Source organism: Salvelinus fontinalis, chromosome 15 (assembly GCF_029448725.1).
Source record: "Salvelinus fontinalis isolate EN_2023a chromosome 15, ASM2944872v1, whole genome shotgun sequence".
Classification (NCBI taxonomy): Eukaryota; Metazoa; Chordata; class Actinopteri; order Salmoniformes; family Salmonidae; genus Salvelinus; species Salvelinus fontinalis.
This window is the reverse complement of record NC_074679.1, coordinates 14,629,777-14,649,516: the sequence shown is the minus strand read 5'-3', so window position 1 is coordinate 14,649,516 and position 19,740 is coordinate 14,629,777. Positions and strand designations below refer to the sequence as shown.

The 19,740-nt window shown below is 43.1% G+C and overlaps 1 protein-coding gene across 1 annotated transcript in view; it reads right to left on the bottom strand.

Annotated features, from left to right (window-relative positions):
• The window catches only part of LOC129811460 (lysophospholipid acyltransferase 2-like), an 89,313-nt gene that overhangs the window by 36,714 nt on the left and 32,859 nt on the right, over positions 1 to 19,740 (bottom strand). The window contains exon 2 of the mRNA XM_055862785.1: positions 1,857 to 2,002. Coding sequence (XP_055718760.1) covers positions 1,857 to 2,002 — 146 coding nt within the window. The remainder of the gene's footprint in view (positions 1 to 1,856; positions 2,003 to 19,740) is intronic.

The window sequence follows — 19,740 nt, the reverse complement described above, 5'->3', positions numbered from 1 at the left end:
AGGAATGATGGACTGTCGTTCCTCTTCGCTTATTTGAGCTGTTCTTGCCATAATATGGACTTGGTGTTTTACCAAATAGGGCTATCTTCTGTATACCCCCCTACTATTAAGGAAAGAAATTCCACAAATTAACTTTTAACAAGGCACACCTGTTAATTAAAATGCATTCCAGGTGATTACCTCATGAAGTTCGTTGAGAGAATGCCAAGAGTGTGCAAAGCTGTCATCAAGGCAAATGGTGGCTATTTGAAGAATCTCAAATATATTGATTTGTTTAACCCTTCATGATTCCAAATGTGTTATTTCATAGTTGAGTCTTCACTATTATTCCACAATGTAGAAAATAGTAAAAATAAAGAAAAACCCTGGACTGACTAGGTGTGTCCAAACTTTTGACTCGGACTGTAAATCTACAGTACACAGCAGTATGATGGTGGTGATGGACAAAGATCCAAATAGTATAATGTGGCAAGTTCTTGGTAAGTCCCCTAGGGCATTGTGTGTCCTCAGAGTCTGAAGTACAGTAGAGGATTGGAGTAAGTGTGCATGCGTCATTCAGAGTCAATATGTCAGACAGAATTGAGTGGTAGCAGGACCGTGGGAAGAGAAGGAGTTATAAAGTAAGTCAGTTCATGCCTTCTGGGAGTGCTATAAAGTCTGGAAGCTATGGGCAGAGTTAGAATGCTGGCTGTCAGAAGTTTTACAATGTATGTTTACTTCTAATCCGTCTATCTGCATATCTCAAGACATGGCATACGAGGGTACAGTGAGATACCCAATGGGTTGGACAATATTTATTTTCGTCACTTATATTGAAGAAGCTATTACTTAAATACTAGAGGTCAAATGACACTCCAATGTTAAGAGAATGGAAAAGTCTAATACTTTATTATTTAAATATAGGAATAAATCTGGCTACAGACAGAAACAACACAATGTGAAGTCATATGGGGGCAGAGTCTTACAAGCATTGGAAACAACACAATGTGAAGTCATATGGGGGCAGAGTCTTACAAGCATTGGAAACAACACAATGTGAAGTCATATGGGGGCAGAGTCTTACAAGCATTGGAAACAACATTGGGTGTGGATACCGTGGGAACATGTGGGTCTGAGCAGGTGGGATGTCATTCATGTTTGTTTCAATGTAAATGTTAAAGTTGTTTTTGTCAAAGTATGTTTTTGTTTATTGAAAAAATATATAAATATATATAAAAACCAAAAAGGAAATGGCTTGTCAGTGATTGTCAAACTAAAGTGATAGGAATGAATGCAGTTTATGGTACTACTGTCCTCTACGTATTCTACATTCTAAAAGGTGTGTTTCACAGATGACTAACAAGACATTAATTACACTAAAAGCAACACAAAATTTGATCTGACCACAACAGAATCACCTTACCATCAATATCATGTACCGATGGTGGCAGCACATGATCAAACATGCCATGGTGGAATGACGCAGTTAGCGTTTCACACACACTTAGGGTTCTCTCTTGGTGTGTACGGGAAAATGCTAAGGGGCACACTGCCAAGGGAGGGCAGGTTGTTTATAACGGGCCCAACGGCTTCCTAATTGGATATCAATTGCCTCTGCATCGACCAGTTTACCTTGGCCCGTAAAGGATGGAGGGAGGGCGGCAGGAGAGATGGGTGGAGGGAGGGAGAGACGGATTGACGACAGGGGTGAGGGGGGGGCTCAGAGAGACAGGGGAAGAAAGGCGTGAAGGAGAGAGGGAAGAGAGGGAAGAGTGCGAGAAGCAGGAACGGGTGAGGAAGGGAGAGACAGAGGGAACCAGGGACAAGAGAAAACATTTCCGGAAGAGGTGAAAAGATGTGACAGGAATAGCACTCACCAGCCGAAGCAGAAGAGAGCCAGGTAGAAGCCCAGTAGCGTGGCCACCACATGTCTGATGAAGGGACTGGTCTTACTGGGGTGGAGATACAGACGGAACCAGAAGGCTGTCAACAGGGCAAACAACTGACACACCACAAAGTTCACCTGGGAGAGGAGACAAGGAAAAAATCAAAACTTTTGTGACTTTTGTACAACAAAAACTGCTTCTATTACCAGGTCAGACTGTAAAAACCATCACTAGCCGTGTACCAGGTGATGCACGCACGCGCACACACACCATCCTCAAACCCACACCACTGCTGTCCCATGTCATACAGATATTGAACCACTAGACACTTCGTTTCACACAGAATATTTAAGTACTTTAATGCTGACATACTTTTGAGCACCAGAATGAACTGTTTATTTATTACTGCAAATGACTGTCCTATCATTCTTAATTCTCATCAGGTGTTACCTTAATTAAATAACTATAACGAGGATATATTTATTTTAACTAGGCAAGTCCGTTAAGAACAAATTCATATTTTCAATGACGGCCTACTGGGGAACAGTAGGTTAACTGCCTTGGCCAGGGGCAGAACGACAGATGTTTACCTCGTTTGCTCGGGGGATTCGATCCAGCAACCTTTCGTTACTGGCCCAACGCTCTAACCACTAGGCTACCTGCCGCCCCGATACAAGGAGTACCGGTACCGAGTCAATGTGCAGAGGTACAAGGTAGTTGAGATAATATGTACATGTAGGTAGGGGTAACTAGGCAATCAGCATAGATACAGGGCAGCAGCAGCGTATGTGAAGGGTGTGAAGCATCAATATGCATGTGTTTTGTGTATGTGAGCGTATGTAGTGTGTATCTGTGTGTTGGAATGTCAGTGTAGTATGTGTGAGTGTGTGAGTAGAGTCAAGTGAGTGAGCCAGTGCAAGAGAGTCAGAGCAAATTTTTAAAAAGCCAGTCTGCATCAATGAAAAGTCTGAGGGCCATTTGATCAACTGTTCAGCAGTCTTATGGCTTTGGGGTAGAAGCTGTTAAGACGCCTTTTGGGCCCAGACTTGGCACTCCGGTACCGCTTGTCATGAGGTAGCAGAGGTGACAGTCTATGACTTGGGTGGCTGGAGTCTAACACCTTTTGGGGCCTTCCTCTGACACCGCCTGGTATAGAGGTCCTGGATGGCAGGGAGCTCGGCCCCGGAAGCACTACCTTCTGTAGTGCCTTGCAGTCGCATCCCAAGCAGTTGTCATACCAAGCGCGGTGATGCAGCCAGTCAAGATGCTCTCAATGGTGCAGCTGAATGAATTTGAGGATCGGAGGGCCCATGACAAATATTTTCAGGCTCCTGAGGGGGAAGAGGCCATGCAGTTGTGGGTGAACAGGGAGTACACGAGGGGACTAAGCACGCACCCCTGAGGGGGCCCCGTGTTCAAATGTCAGCGTGGCGGATGTGTTACCTACCCTCACCACCTGGGGGCAGCCCGTCAGAAAGTCCAGGATCCAGTTGCCGGTGTTCATTCTCCGTGTCCTTAGCTTAGTGATGAGCTTGCAGGGCACTATGAGCTGTTGTCAATGAACAGCATTCTCACGTAAGGATTCCTTTTGTCCAGGTGGGAAAGGGCAGTGTGGAGTGCAACAGATATTGCGTCATCTGTGGATCTGTTGGAGCGGTATGCAAATTGAAGCGGGTCCAGAGTGTCTGGGTTGATGGTGTTCATGTGAGCCATCAGCCTTTCATGGCTACAGATAGTTATTTAGACAGGTTACATGGCGTTCTTGGGTGGTCTGCTTGAATGGTGGTCTGCTTGAAACATGTAGGTATTACAGACTGGGTCAGGGAGAGGTTGAAAATGTCAGTGAAGACACTTGCCACGTTTACATAGGTAACTAGTTTTGTACAAAGAAATGTAACATACAAAACAGAACACTGATTGTATTGAAAAGTGCAACAGAAAACATATATACGGTAGGTGATTAAAAACAACTTTTATTGTATTTAAAAGTAGAACTGCAAACAGTTATCCATTACTGCATTCAGCTAACAGATTATTATTATTCACTATGTAAGGCAACATGGACTATGAACTGATACTTGGGTAATTAAACATTTATTTAGTCTCCTCTCACAACAATTTATTTGATCTCGCTAACAAATCAACTTGCTTTTAGGGTAAGGGTTTAGGGGAAGGAACATCCCAAAAAGCCCAGATATCACTAACCCTCTTCCCGGATGGTGTCAATAATATAGTTAGGGTTGATTTGTAAACCATTATTTTTCTGGGTGAGTAACATGGTCCTGAATTTGGTAAAAGCCATCTTCTCTTTGACAATGCAGTAAGCGGTGTTACATTTCATCTCTAGCTCAGTTAGCTCTGCCTGTTGACCGGCTTGGGCTGCCTGCCACCTGTTGCCTGTCAAGTTTGGCTGCCTGGTGATATAAATATTGATGTTGCTCCAGCTCCGATGCACTTGTCCTGGCATTTGATGTGCTTTTGGCTTAAGTTATGTTTTAGCAACGACTCGTGTTTTAGGTTGCAAGACCCAAATGAGTCGTCCTGCTGCTTTTACTCCACACTGTGGACAGTACGTTGGGATGCTGGATGTGCTCCTCCTTAGGCACTAGAATTCGCAAAAGCAACCCCTCTTGAAACACGTAGATATTTTTATTTGAGGTGGTGGATTGGTAGCAGCATCTCCGACATTGTCATCATCATCTTCTTCTAGTTGATCGTTTTTTGTTAAAGAGCTTGGATTCCAGTGCATTTCATTGTTGTTCTTGCTAGCTAGCTTGCTATCGAATGCCATTACTTAGCTCAATTTTTTTTTTTTTAATAAGTGGAACAGTTCTGAGGGAAAGTTGGTGTGAAAAGGGATTGTGTGCCAGTTGTGCCCCGCGCATGATTAATTTAATTAGCTACATTTAAACATTTCTAGCATTATGATTGGTTTATTAACAATTATCAGCCTGTGTTTGAGCAGTGAAAAATGGGCTAGGCTACATGAGGTGTCGACTATGATTTGAAAAATCACGCGTTTCTCGCCTTAGCTGGGCATCACTAGAGGCTAATATTGTCACCCATCGGACTATTCTTGATTTAATCTGGTCTTCACATTTACTAAATAATGTGTGATTTTTTTTTATTTACAATGGACAATTATTATACACCTGTCTCGATACAGTGGCAGCGGGAAAAATTTGTGGCCACATTTGTGGCCTGCTGGAGGTCATTTTGCAGGGCTCTGGCAGTGCACCTCCTTGCACTAAGGCGGAGGTAGCGGTCCTGCTGCTGGGTTGTTGCCCTCCTACGTCCTCCTCCTCGTCTCCTGATGTACTGGCCTGTCTCCTGGTAGCGCCTCCATGCTCTGGACACTACGCTGACAGACACAGCAAACCTTTTTACCACAGCTCGCATTGATGTGCCATCTTGGATGAACTGCACTACCTGAGCCACTTGTGTGGGTTGTAGACTCCGTCTCATGCTACCACTAGAGTGAAAGCACTGCCAGCATTCAAAAGTGACCAAAACATCAGCCAGGAAGCATAGGAACTGAGAAGTGGTCTGTGGTCACCACCTGCAGAACCATTCCGTTTTTGGGAGTGTCTTGCTAATTGCCTATAATTTCCACCTTTTGTCTATTCCATTTGCACAACAGCATGTGAAATCAATTGTCAATCAGTGTTGCTTCCTATGTGGACAGTTTGATTTCACAGAAGTGTGATTGACTTGGAGTTACATTGTGTTGTTTAAGTGTTCCCTTTATTTTTTTGAGCAGTTTATATATAGTAGGCCTAGCCTATAGAAAGCCGATGGGATCATCTTTTTAATAGAGGCCATCACTGATTTCTCACGCAATTGCATACCCTATAGAAATGTTGTTTGATTAGATTTGCGAACACATTTGCATTGATGTCAGAGTGATTAGTGACAATAGAGTGCTGAGTACCAGGCAGTTAGCATGTATGGTAGGCTACTTATGACCATCAGCAGCATCAGAACTTGGAGAAGCCTAATTACAGTGGCTAAATGTGCACGTGGAATTTGACTGCCATTATGACCGCCGGTGTGGCGGTAATATGGTAACCATAACAGCCCTAGTCACACATCCAATCTACAATGACAAATACTAGTTGTATTGTGAGTACCACACCCTTTCTATTCCTAATGGTATTTCACTGTGCTATTCTCCCTCCCTCCCACAGAGTAGAGTATACCAAAAGGGCTGCTACAGTAGAGTACAATCACTCAGAGAAAAATCCACTAGGACTCTGACTAAGCTATTTAAGCTAATGTGGTGGGTGGGGATTGTGTGTGTATGCGTTTATCTTTGCCTCATCCATTGGTTCCTCTCATCCTCCAGTGGTCCCATAGTGAATCTCGTTCATTACGGGAGCAGATTAACACACGCCTCCATTTGGAAGGCAAGGACCAAATTACATTTGGAACGCTTTTCAGATTGACTTCAGCTCAGGTCTGCACTTTCCCATCACCACCTGCTCCCAGGAGCCTGAGCCACTACATTTGATTGTTTGTTCGCCCCGCTAAGTACTGCGCTTCAGTGTGCACAGAGCTCAGGAGGAATTCTGCAAGACGGAGAGAAAAATCGACTGGAAGTGATACAGAGTACAGGACGACCGATTACGATTTTTCAACGCCGATACCGATTATTAGGGGACCCAAAAAAGCCGATACCGATTACGTCGGCCGTTTATTTATTTATTTGTAATAATGACAATTACAACAATACTGAATGAACACTTATTTGAAATTAATATAATACATCAATAAAAATCTATTTAGCCTCAAATTAATAATGAAACATGTTCAATTTGGTTTAAATAATGCAAAAACAAAGTGTTGGAAAAGAAAGTAAAAGTGCCATGTAAAAAAGCTAACGTTTAAGTTCCTTACTCAGGACATGAGAACATATGAAAGCTGGTGGTTCCTTTAAACATGAGACTTCAATATTCCAAGGTAAGAGGTTTAGGTTGTAGTTAATATAGTATTTATAGGACTCTCTCTATACCATATGTATTCCATATACCTTTGACTATTGGATGTTCTTATAGGCACTTTAGTATTCCCAGTGTAACAGTATAGCTTCCGTCCCTCGCCTCGCTCCTACCTGGGCTCGAACGAGGAACACATCGACAACAGCCACCCTCGAAGCAGCGTTACCCATGCAGAGCAAGGGGAACAACTACTCCAAGTCTCAGAGCGAGTGACGTTTGAAACGCTATTAGCGCGCATAACGCTAACTAGCTAGCCATTTCACATTGGTTACACCAGCCTAATCTCGGGAGTTGATAGGTTTGAAGTAATAAACAGCTCAATGCTTGAAGCACAGTGAAGAGCTCCTGGCAAAACGCACGAAAGTGCTGTTTGAATGAATGCTTACGAGCCTGCTGCTGCCTACCGTTGCTCAGTCAGACTGCTCTATAAAACATTAAATCATAGACTTATTTATAACACACACAAATACGAGCCTTTATCATTAATATGGTTAAATCCGTAAACTATCATTTCAAAAACAAAACGTTTATTCTTTCAGTGAAATACGGAACCATTCTCCCCCTAGACTCCGTGGCCGGCGGGGCCAGCCAGTCGCCCCCGCTAGACTACGTGGCCGGCCGGGCCAGCCAGTCCCCCCCCCCCCCCAGACTCCGTGGCCTGCATAATATTCTGCATAATTTAGTGGCATTAAATTGGAGTGTGCATTTTTGTTAGCCGTCATGCATCTTATTTATCCAACAACTACTCCACGCACACAGAACCTATTTAGAGCGGGATTTCTTCTGCAGCAGGCCAGGTACTTCTATGCATGCTCAGGCAGTGATGACGACAGCTGACCTCTCTGCAAAGAAAGTGAGGTCCCTAATCTGAGAGAACGCAGTTCGCTAAAACAAGTCGCTCACTACCACTTTAGTCTCTCAGGCCGTTAATACACACCCTCTCAAACATCACAGAGAGTGTGTTCCTTAAATCAGGGCCCTCATTGGGGACCCATCTGGCAAATGAAGGGGAGACCAGTTAAAGAAATGTTTCAACTTCTTTGTGACTGGGGGGCAGTATTGAGTAGCTTGGATGAATAAGGTGCCCAGAGTAAACTGCCTGCTACTCAGGCCCAAAAGCTAGAATATGCATATAATTAGTCGATTTGGATAGGAAACACTGAAGTTTCTAAAACTGTTTGAATGATGTGTGTGTATAACATAACTCATATGGCAGGCAAAAACCTGAGACAAAATCCAACCAGGAAGTGGGAAATCTGAGGTTGTAGTTTAAGTGATTGCCTATCCAATATACAGTATCTATGGGGTCATATTGCACTTCCTAAGGCTTCCACTAGATGTCAATCTTTAGAACTTTGTTTCGGGCTTCTACTGTGAAGGGGGAGCGAATAACAGCTGTTTGAACCAAGGGTCTGGCAGAATGTCATGAGCTAAGTCACGCGAGCGGCCGTGAGCTGCGTTCCTTTTCATTTCTAAAGACAAAGGAATTGTCCAGTTGGAATATTATTGAAGATTTATGATAAAAACATCCTAAAGATTGATACGATGCATCGTTTGACATGTTTCTACGAACTGTAATGGAACTGTTTTGACTGTCTGGACCTAGTGCCGGCGCGTTGTGAATTTGTGAACTAAACGCGAACAAAAAGGAGGTATTTGGACATAAATTATGGACTTTATTGAACAAAACAAACATTTATTGTGGAACTTCGATTCCTGGGAGTGCATTCCGATGAAGATCAAAGGTAAGTGAATATTTATAACGCTATTTCTGAGTTGTGTGACACCTCTCCATGGTTGGAAAATGGCTGTATGTTTTTCTGTGGCTAGGCGCTGACTTAACTTTTTAGGGATAGGGGGCAGCATTTTCACTTTTGGATGAATTGGTGCCCATAGTGAACTGCCTCCTACTCTGTCCCAGATCCTAATATATGCATATTATTATTACTATTGGATAGAAGACACTCTGAAGTTTCTAAAACTGTTAAAATTATGTCTGTGAGTATAACAGAACTCATAAGGCAGGCAAACTTCCAAACAGGAAGTGGAAATTCTGAGGCTGGTTGATGTTAAAGTCATCGCCTATTCAATTCCCAGTAAGATATGGATCTGTTCGCACTTCCTACACCTTCCACTAGATGTCAACAGTCAGTAGAACGTGGAATGAATCCTCTAGTGTGATGTGAGGCCGGATGCCAGCTATTTGAGTCAGTGGTCTGGCAGAATGCTAGTTCCTGGTCATGCGCGCTAGTCATGATATGGCCATGTGTTCCATTACTCTGTAGACAAAAACGTATGCTCCGGTTGGAAAGTTATTGGATATATATGATAACAACATCCTGAAGATTGTGTGTGAAAACCTTGTGAAGACTTACAGAAAACATTTGACCTCTGTCATTGCCAACAAAGGGTATATAACAAAGTATTGAGATAAACTTTTGTTATTGACCAAATACTTATTTTCCACCATAATTTGCAAATAAATTCATTAAAAATCCTACAATGTGACTTTCAGGATTTTTTTTCTCATTTTGTCTGTCATAGTTGAAGTGTACCTATGATGAAAATTACAGACCTCTCATCTTTTTAAGTGGGAGAACTTGCACAATTGGTGGCTGACTAAATACTTTTTTGCCCCACTGTAAATATATGTTGTGTTTGCTGTAAAACTTCTATTTTTTTCCTTTTTTTTTTTTAAATCGGACACGATGGGTAGATTAACAAGATGTTCATCTTTCATTTGCTGTATTGGACTTGTTGACGTGTGAAAGTTAAATATTGCTAAGAAATATTTTTGAATTTCCCGCGCTGCCTTTTCAGCGGAATGTTGGGGGGGGGGGGGGGGGGTGTTCCGCTAGCATAACGTGCGTCCTAGAAAGGTTAACATAATCGAAAGGTGTGCTTTCGCCGTAAAGCATTTTTGAAATCAGACACTGGCTGGATTAAACAAGAAGTGTATCTTTAAAATGGTCTATAATACTTGTATGTTTGAGGAATTTTAATTATGAGATTTGTTGTTTTGAATTTGGTGCCCTACAATTTCACTGACTGTTGGCAAGGTGGGACGCTACCCACCCACATATCCCAGAGAAGTTAAGCCTTGAGACATAGATTGTGTATATGTGCCATTCAGAGGGTGAAAGATTTAAGTGCCTTTGAACGGGGTATGGTAGAACAGCAACACTGCTGGGTTTCACACTCAACAGTTTCCCATGTTTTTCAAGAATGGACCACCACCCCAAGGATATCCAGCCAACTTGACACAATTGTGGGAAGCATTGGAGTCAACATAGGCCAGCATCCTTGTGGCGTGCTTTCGACACCTTATAGAAACAATGCCAACGAATTGAGTCGCTTCGGAGGGCAAAAAGCAAGGTGTTCCTAATGTTTTGTACACTCAATGTAAGCTTGTGTATATATATATATATATATATATATTTTTTTTTTAAATAGCACCCCTTGTGTGCACTTCCGATAATACCGTATACCCCGGTATGGTACAGAAACAGTATGAAAATCTGGATACCGGCCAAATCTTGAGTGAGCTTCTGTCTGGCTTGCAGATGTAGCGACAGTTGGCGGCTACTGGCGCTAATCACTCTTAGCAGAAAGCCTGTGTATCATATCAGGAGGTATTTACAGTGTATCATATCAGGAGGTATTTGCAGTACACAGAGGTCCTTTTGTTTCTCTTCACAACCAAACAGTAGGAAGAGAAGAAAAAAAATGGTGACTCTGGCATCTTGTGTTCTTCCCACTTCTATTGTCATGAGTATCATTGTTTAGGGAATGAATGCTCCCAGGGGCAAACGAGATGATAATTAATTAATTTGAGATAGTGAATGTAAGCTTATAAGGCAAAATGAGGGATGCATGGATAGGGTGGAGGGGAGGGATGTAAGGATAGGGGGGAGGTAGGGCTGGGCGATATGGCCCAAAAATATGTAGGCTTTATTTTTAAACAAATATTTCAATTGCGATTTGACTTGTGATTTTTATCAAACTTTGGTGAACTGTTGGAAAGGTGGCATCCTATGACAGTGCCACAGTGTATATGGAGTTTGCATGTCTGTGTGCTTGATTTTATACACCTGTCAGCAACGGGTGTGGCTAAAATAGCAGAATCCACTCATTTGAAGTGGTGTCCACATACTTTTGTGCATAGTAAATAGTGTATGATAACTTGTCATAATGTGTCAAACTGGCTTACATTTTGTTAGGTATTTTCCACAAGTTAGGCAAAAGCTTTTAGCATGTAGATAATGTTGCCTTGCCTATGGTTTTATTGCTGCCATTTGACAGTTACAGCTCATAACAGTTAAAAACAATTTAAAAAACAGAAGTTGCATGTGTGCTGACTGTTGCTATAATAATAATAATACAAAGTTGACTAGTTTTCCAAAAAGTACATGGATGATCATCAAGACTCTTGGAAGACTGTTCTATGGACAGATGAGTCAAAAGTCTAACTTTTTGGATGACGTGTCACATTATACCTGGCAAAAACACTGCAGTCCACAGTACGAACCTCATACCAATGGTCAAACATGGTGGTGGTAGTGTGATCAAGTCTACATGAAAATGGCTCAAATGAAACAAATGTTAGTTTTTGAATGGCCTATTCAAAGTCCAGACCTAATTGAGATGTGGCAGGACTTGAAATTAGCAGTTCATGCTTGAAAACCCACAAATTTCGCTGAGTTATATCAGTTCTGCATGCAATAGTGGGCCAAAATTCCTCCACAGCAACGTGAGAGACTGATCAACAACTACAGGAAGCTTTTGGTTGGAGTCTTTGCAGCTAAAAGTGGCACGACCAGTTATTGAGTGTAACGGGGCAATTACTTTTACCATACAGAAGCATTGGGTGTTGCATAACTTGCATACAAATTTGAAAGGTGGCAAATACTTTAACGGCACTGTATGTAAAAACAACCGTTATGCTTTATGTATGACCTACATAGAAGACGAGTGTTCGCTAATTAACGATTTCACAAAATGAAACCAATACTCGATGCAGGCTATCCTCAATCCCCACTCAATGCCTGCTCATAAGTAACAACAAATCAAAAGTAAATAGAGAAGCAATGGCTTCCCATGCCAGCCAACTTCAAAAAGTGTTTACCTGACTGACGGTTTTAGATGTAATTTCACACTTTGATTACTATAAGCTGTTCTCTTTGTAGAGTGGGTAATGGTGGCTGGCGACATAACATGCTTACATTTATCATTGACTAATCTGTGCCCCGCAGTGGCAAAAATAGCAACCCAGCAATCAGCACGGTCCAGAAAATTGGAGAGATGGAGACTACACAACTGTGAGAGAAAAAGCACTACAAATCTCATCCTATCTAGACTTAAATGGGATAGCCTAAATTAAGACACTAATTCCAAAGAATCCCTGATATTAGCCTACACTTCACATTTTGGTGACATTCATTGCTTGTTTAACCACACACACTGGTGTTGTCAGAAAACATCACATTTTTGTCTCAAAAGGTGATCTGAGTTGTGGCTATAGTGTTGAGACTGTTAGCCTGTGTGTTCCCTTGATCTTCTACAATCCATATTTTCCTCCATTTCCTTCCTCTACTGAGCAGCTTGTTGCTATGGAGCGCTGTTTCATCGTTAATAAGCAGAAAGTAGTTATTGATCGGTGGATTGAATGACGTCCTTTTACAAGTGGTACCTGCTGAACAGACTGCACTTCACTACTGACGTGTGTGTGTTGTCATAGGAACAGTGATCGAACACTCCATCAAGCCAAGAAACAGTCCCATTTAAGTCATTACCAATAAACATTGCGCTGCACAAACAGTGGTGTACTGGAGGGTAAACAGGTTAGCCCCCTCCCTCATTTTTTGGTATGACAATATATCCACCTTTTGCTAAAAAAAATAATAAAAAAAACTGCAATGAAGGTAGGCTTTACTTTTTTCACAGGGACCGGTGATCATAGTTTATCACTACATCACTGTGTACCACACCACCATATTGCAAGCTAGCATAAACACCACTCCTGACCACTCCTCTGCATCGATTCCTCTCACTACAGGTCAAAGGTGCAGACTGCTCTCCAAAGGCAGTAGTTGACTTAAGTGACCTATATTAGATTACACTACCCTCTAATCATAATAAAACCAATACAATCATACTATTACAAAGCTGCTGAGCAATGACTGCATACAAATGAGAACAGGCTCTTAGCTGCCGGACATAGTGTCCTGACATGATGCTTGGTTCAGAGCTAATGGGGAGATAGGAGCAAGAGACAGGAGGAGAGCCAGGTGTCCAGAGGAGAGCTGACAGCTCTCTGCTCTCCTCCCGCTGCCAGCCCTCTACCCCCCACAGCCATCAGGCTCCCTTCTCCCACTGCCAGCCCTCCACTGCCATCAGGCTCCCTTCTCCCACTACCAGCCCCCCACAGCCATCAGGCTCCCTTCTCCCACTGCCAGCCCTCCACCCCCCACTGCCATCAGGCTCCCTTCTCCCACTACCAGCCCCCCACAGCCATCAGGCTCCCTTCTCCCACTGCCAGCCCTCCACCCCCCACAGCCATCAGGCTCCCTTCTCCCACTACCAGCCCCCCACAGCCATCAGGCTCCCTTCTCCCACTACCAGCCCCCCACAGCCATCAGGCTCCCTTCTCCCACTGCCAGCCCTCCACCCCCCACTGCCATCAGGCTCCCTTCTCCCACTACCAGCCCCCCACAGCCATCAGGCTCCCTTCTCCCACTGCCAGCCCTCCACCCCCCACAGCCATCAGGCTCCCTTCTCCCACTACCAGCCCCCCACAGCCATCAGGCTCCCTTCTCCCACTGCCAGCCCTCCACCCCCCACAGCCATCAGGCTCCCTTCTCCCACCCCTCACAGCCATCAGGCTCCCTTCTCCCACTACCAGCCCCCCACTGCCACCAGGCTCCCTTCTCCCACTACCAGCCCTCCACCCCCCACAGCCATCAGGCTCCCTTCTCCCACTGCCAGCCCTCCACCCCCCACAGCCATCAGGCTCCCTTCTCCCACTGCCAGCCCTCCACCCCCCACAGCCATCAGGCTCCCTTCTCTCCTACATGACAACTCCAGCTGAACTGCTCAATTAAACCTGAGAGAAAAGGGAGTAAAGAGAAAGTAGAAAAAGGGAATTGGGAGAGAAATTCTTTGACAGAGGGAAGCAAAGAAAGAAAAGAGGAGGAAGTTTGAGATGAGTGAGTACAATACAAGGAGGCAGAAACAAGCGGGTCGGAAAAAAGCCTAAGTGTTGATGGAAGCACCAAGCATGCAGACTCATGAAGTGAAACAAAACTTGACAGAAATAAAGTTTGCTGGGTAGCGATAATTTATATTTTTTAAATGACGTGAAAATGGAGTGACAGTGGAACATGCACAGTAGTTCTAGCCCTAAGGGGTTGATAGAGAGACTGAACTAACTGATGGCTCCACTCCGGTGGTTTCCATAATGAGTTGCAGGAAGGCTGCTTATCTGAGCCTCCCACTCCATCCAGACACTCAGCTCCTCGGTGGCGTTTTACAGCGTCACCCTACTCCAGGATAAACAGAATGCCACAGCAGTTCCTCGGCTTAACGCCAGTCAGTGCTAACTACCACTGCCTACTGTAGGCCAACATCTGCATGCCGTAGCCTCCATCTGTTTCCACTGAGAAGGGTTAGCTAGGGCCCTGCGCCTCACAGATGGAACCTTTACTAACAGACACCTAAAGTGAGAGGAGGGTGAACGGAGTCAATCCCACTCGGTCGTGAGTGAGGAGTGTGAGGAATGGCATCAGCTCCTTTAGAATGTACGCAAAAATGCACAGCCTCCCAACCATTTGCTTAGCATGCCAAGACTTGCAAGCGCACATACAAACTGACAATTATAGATCTACACAAAAACACATAGGCTACACACACAAAAGTATGTGGACACCCCTTCAAATTAGTGGATTCGGCTACTTCAACCACACCCGTTGCTGACAGGTGTATAAAAAATATATTTTTTTTAATCATTTAAAAAATGGTTTTAAAAAAGGCACACAGCCATTCAACTTCCATTAACAAACATCGGCAGTAGAATGGCCTTACTGAAGCGCTCAGTGACTTTCAACGTGGCACTGTCATAGGATGCCACCTTTCTAGGTTTGTCAAATTTCACCAACATAGTTAGTCAAATGTCTGTCCTGCAAAAGCTGCCCCGGTCAACTGTAAGTGCTGTTATTGGAAAGTGGAAACATCTAGGAGCAACAATGGCTCAACCGCAAAGGTGGTAGCCACACAAGCTCACAGAACGGGACTGACGAGTGCTGAAGCGTGTAGTGGTCCATGGCCTAGCAGCCATGAGAAATGCCAAGTATCGACTGGAGTGGAATCTGGAACAGTCCATTACACTCTGGAAAAGTAGAAACGCAGCAAAGGGAGGGACTAACTTCATTTTAATGACCATGATTTTGGAACAAGATGTGTGACGAGCAGGTGTCCACATTTGGTCATGTATTGTAAGCCTAATTATGCCACCAAGTATGGACAGTGCCAACATTGACATGCAGAGCATAGTCCTCCAAAGATATGCCTTGAGTTTTCCCCATTCAGACTAGACTGAGAAAACAAAAAGCCATACACATTCTACTCTACAAACATTTTACTGACTTACAGTTCATATAAAAAGGAAATCAATCAATTGAAACTAAACTGAAAAATATAAACACAACAGCTCTGGTGGACATTCCTGTAGTCAGCATGCCAATTGCACACTCCCTTCAAACGTGTGCACATCTTAGAGTGGCCTTTTGTTGTCCGCAGCACAAGGTGCAACTGTGTAATGATCATGCTGTTTAATAAGGGGATTGATATGCCACACCTGTCAGGTGGATGGATTATCTTGGCATGGATTATCTTGGAGAAATGCTCACTAACATGGATGTAAACACATTTCACAAATTTCTGGGATCATTTATTTAAACTCACTTTACATGTTGCGTTTATATTTTTGTTCAAAATAGATTAAAGGAAAATCCTTGTTGTGTAGGAGAGAGGGTGTCTGTGCAAAGGGAGCATTGTTAACATTGAAGACATGATCGATTCTCTTCAAACCTGCCTCCTCTCTTTTAGGGAATTGAAACGAAGTGGTGGCTGTAGAGAGCTTCTGCTGCACTTCTGTCAGGGAACCAATCATAGCGCAGTGAGAAAGAGAGAAGGACGATGATTGGCTACTAGTGATGTAATGATGACAGCGCCAAGCCTCATCAACAGAAGCAATGTCCGTCTAAATAACTGATATGAAAGTACGTACTCTGGAATACCATAACTGACCATGTAAAAACACATTCTAAAATTGTCTGTGTTATTCAGAGGGTGAAATCTATAAAGTCGGCAACAGTAAAGGACAAGACACTGAATTATTAAGATGCACCAGTGTGTGTTTGTAAAGGGTCCTTCACTCCTCTGCACTGAAAACCTGGGATAGGTGAAAGCAAGATGGTAGATTGGGGATTTGCGTCACAAAGGTCATTCCATCAAGAAAGGAGATGCAGAGAAAGCCATTCTAGACAACAGAAATGCACCCATGGACTTCCTGGCTCTGTAATGTCTATACAAGATGGCGGTGGTCTTGGGTATGGCTCCCAAACGGACCAATGGATGGACTCCAGTAAAACGTGTGTATAAAAGGGTAAGAGTGATATATATTTTAACAATGCATGATACCCTTGAGTGATAATGTAAGAACAGATTAATCTATAATTCAATACACTGGCATCCAAGGTTGTAGCGTATGTTTATACAAAAATCTGAGGTCAAATTTCAATAAAAACACATAGCATTGAGTGTTCCATCACTGGTTGTAAAGTTAGTGATCAGAGCAAAAGTGATACATCCCCTCTGTATTCCTATACGGATTGCTGGTCATTGTACCCAATGCTAACCACGTAGAGGAACAATTACCCAACAACCTCTGAGTGACTGCTGAGCTAGGGAAGGAGGGCACGGGGTGTTGCTGTCAACACAAACTGCTCAAGTGGCCTTCTGATAGCCATTTCAATTTAGCATGCAGGCTGTAATAAATCCAATTACACCAAATAAATAATCTGCTCTACCGCAAGCCTTGTTCAGATAGAGGTAGTTAAAGATGCCTATAGAAGCCGTGTGTGTGTGTGAGAGAGAGAGTGTATTTATTTTACACAGCTATTTTGGTTCTCAGGAACAGGTGATAACTGCCTCATTTACTGGTGTTCAGATATGTCACATTTCATTAATCACTTGTCATTCTTACTTTCTGGGCAGCCATGATTGAGAATTACCCTGTAATCAACAGGTAGAATTACAACAACACTGAAAGGACTTGATTTGAAATTCAGTGCAGAGAGAATCATTTCCATGCATCTCATGAATTGATAAGAGCTCTTTGGAGAAAGGCTTCGCTAATCTTATGAAACGCTTCAGACTTATTTGAATATTGTTAAGTTTATTTATTTTGGGAGACGGAACAGACAGTCTGCTACGCAAATACAACCGGTCTGTCCTTCTTAGATTTCCCATGAATGTCAATAGCCCTGGTTACTCTGCCTGAAAAGGCATCTGTAACTACTACGTAACAGTAAAAAAGTCTGGCTGCTTCAACCTTCTGCAAAACAGACTAGATTCATTTGACAAAACATAGATGATACAGCACCCTTAACTTCATTTCTTATGACAAATAGCGATTGAAGTTGTGTTTTCAAAGCGCACGTTGCGCTTAGCGGTGTCTGAAAATGAAATGCACTATAAAAGGTCAAGATGCACTTAAAGAGAAGCTTATGTGGGGGTGGGACGCATGAGGCCTTTCCCCACAACTAGCCACCTGCTAACATCCTACGCATGCGACTAAACAAGAGGCAGGATTATTTAAGCCTGAATAAAAGCCAAAGATAACTATGGCAACATTTATTCACTTCAACCTCACCTGGATCTCCTGTATGGCCTTTATCTGATGTTGTAGGCTTAACTGTCAAATTGGCAATCACAGTGCATTAAGAGGAAGCCATTTCATGGTTGTCATGCTAAAGATAACCTTTGGAACCAAGATAATTAGCCTATTCAAGGCTATTTCTCAATTAACCAGCATGCCAGGAAGGCATGGAGATGAGTGACAAATGAAAAGATAGATCTAGCTGGTGTGGACAGCAGAGAAGAAAGATGGCGAGGATAGTCATTGGTCTCACTATAAGGTTCTTATGACAGGTTCTCAGAAGCGCCATTTCTTGGGCACAACAAGCAAGGAGCCAAGCAGCGTCTTCAATCATTTGGAGTTCAATGTTAATTCACTTCCTGACAGACATACCCCATCTCTGTTTCTATGCACAACTTTGTCAGTGCTTTCACTTTAGTGTCAAGTGGAAGCATAGTCACAACACTGCTCGATGTTCGGGGAATTCCTTCAAAGAAAAGCTTTGTCAACAGATTAAATAGTTAAATTGTGATGAATGACAAAGCATGGTGTACAAAGGATTTATGCCGGGGGTGGCTGAAGCATTTAACTTTGCGATTACGAAACCTCTCGGTTTACTGAACCTTGAACAGTGGTGAGAAGAACACATCTCCCCGATCGCATTACAGTCAGCGAGACAGAATTCTTCTCTATGAGGAAACAATGTGTACTATGCAGGGTGGGCCCCAGCAGGCTGCCAGTCAAACACAGAGGCCTGCAATTCTGGAATACAGCCATTCTCAGCCAAGCAGGGTAAAAGTAAATAGTATATTTCTGATTCCAGAATAAGTTAACAAAACACAATCTTCTACAAATCTGTTTTGTCTTTATTATGAAGACCACCGTTGTAATTAGCCCTAAAAACAGTAATGATCCAGGAAAGACCTGGCGCTGTTGAAATGCCCAAAAGTATAATAGCAAACAATGGCCACCACACAGCCTCACCCACATTCTGCATTCAAAGGTCATTCGGTGGCCCATGCCTCCACCGACGCCTTCTAGGGCATGATCTTATGACTTGGCAGCAGCTGCCCTTCTTGTTTAGGAATAGCAAACAATCCAAGCTTTTCTTTACCCACCACTCAGTGTAGGCCTATGTGGAGTTTAATTGTGCAAGGGAGGAGCTCATTTTGGATCTCATGGAGCTCTCATGGCAACTTGCATCTAATCAATCGGGAAAGGAGCAGACACACTAAGAAAGAGATATGGTGGTGCCAAGAGGAGTGCTGAGTGCTCCCTTGGAACCAAAACAAATGTGTAATCGTTTCGTTTTGAACAGAAATTATATTTGTTTTATTTAACTGTTCCGACCAGCAAAAAGTAACTTTAAATCATTCCTTTGTTTACTTTAACCCGTGAATAGTTTTTTTTTTTTTTACATTTAGCTTGACATTAAATTCACCAATGGATAGAGCAGCTTGCTATGGAGCGGTCAAGCAAACTAACGTGTGGGTGCAGAGCGGCACCAGAATCAAAATAAAAACAGTTTGGATTTATCATCAACAAAAAGGCAATGTGAAATATGATAATAGTATCCTTAGCTAGCACTGAAAAAAGTAAATCATTGTTCTCTAATTAAAAATCTCTTTCCCTAATTTCTGAATGACCCTGTAACGTCAGCTACAGTAGACAATGCATGCTTCAGAGGTAGGGGCAGGTAGCCTACACAGACAGACAAGCAAAGATTGTTGGCAGGCAGACACTGGAATACGTTTCTGAGTGACAGTGAGGGCTTTGCATAGGCACTTAGTTGGGTGTATTGTGGGATTGTGGGAAAAAAATGCCTGGAGTGTAAAATAACGTTACTAACCAGTTCCCATGCTTTTAAAATGCGTTCTCGTTTCTGTTCCTTAAAATATTTTGGGGTTTTCGGTTCCTTAACCAGGGATTGGAACCGGTTCAAGACAATCAGAAATCAGACATC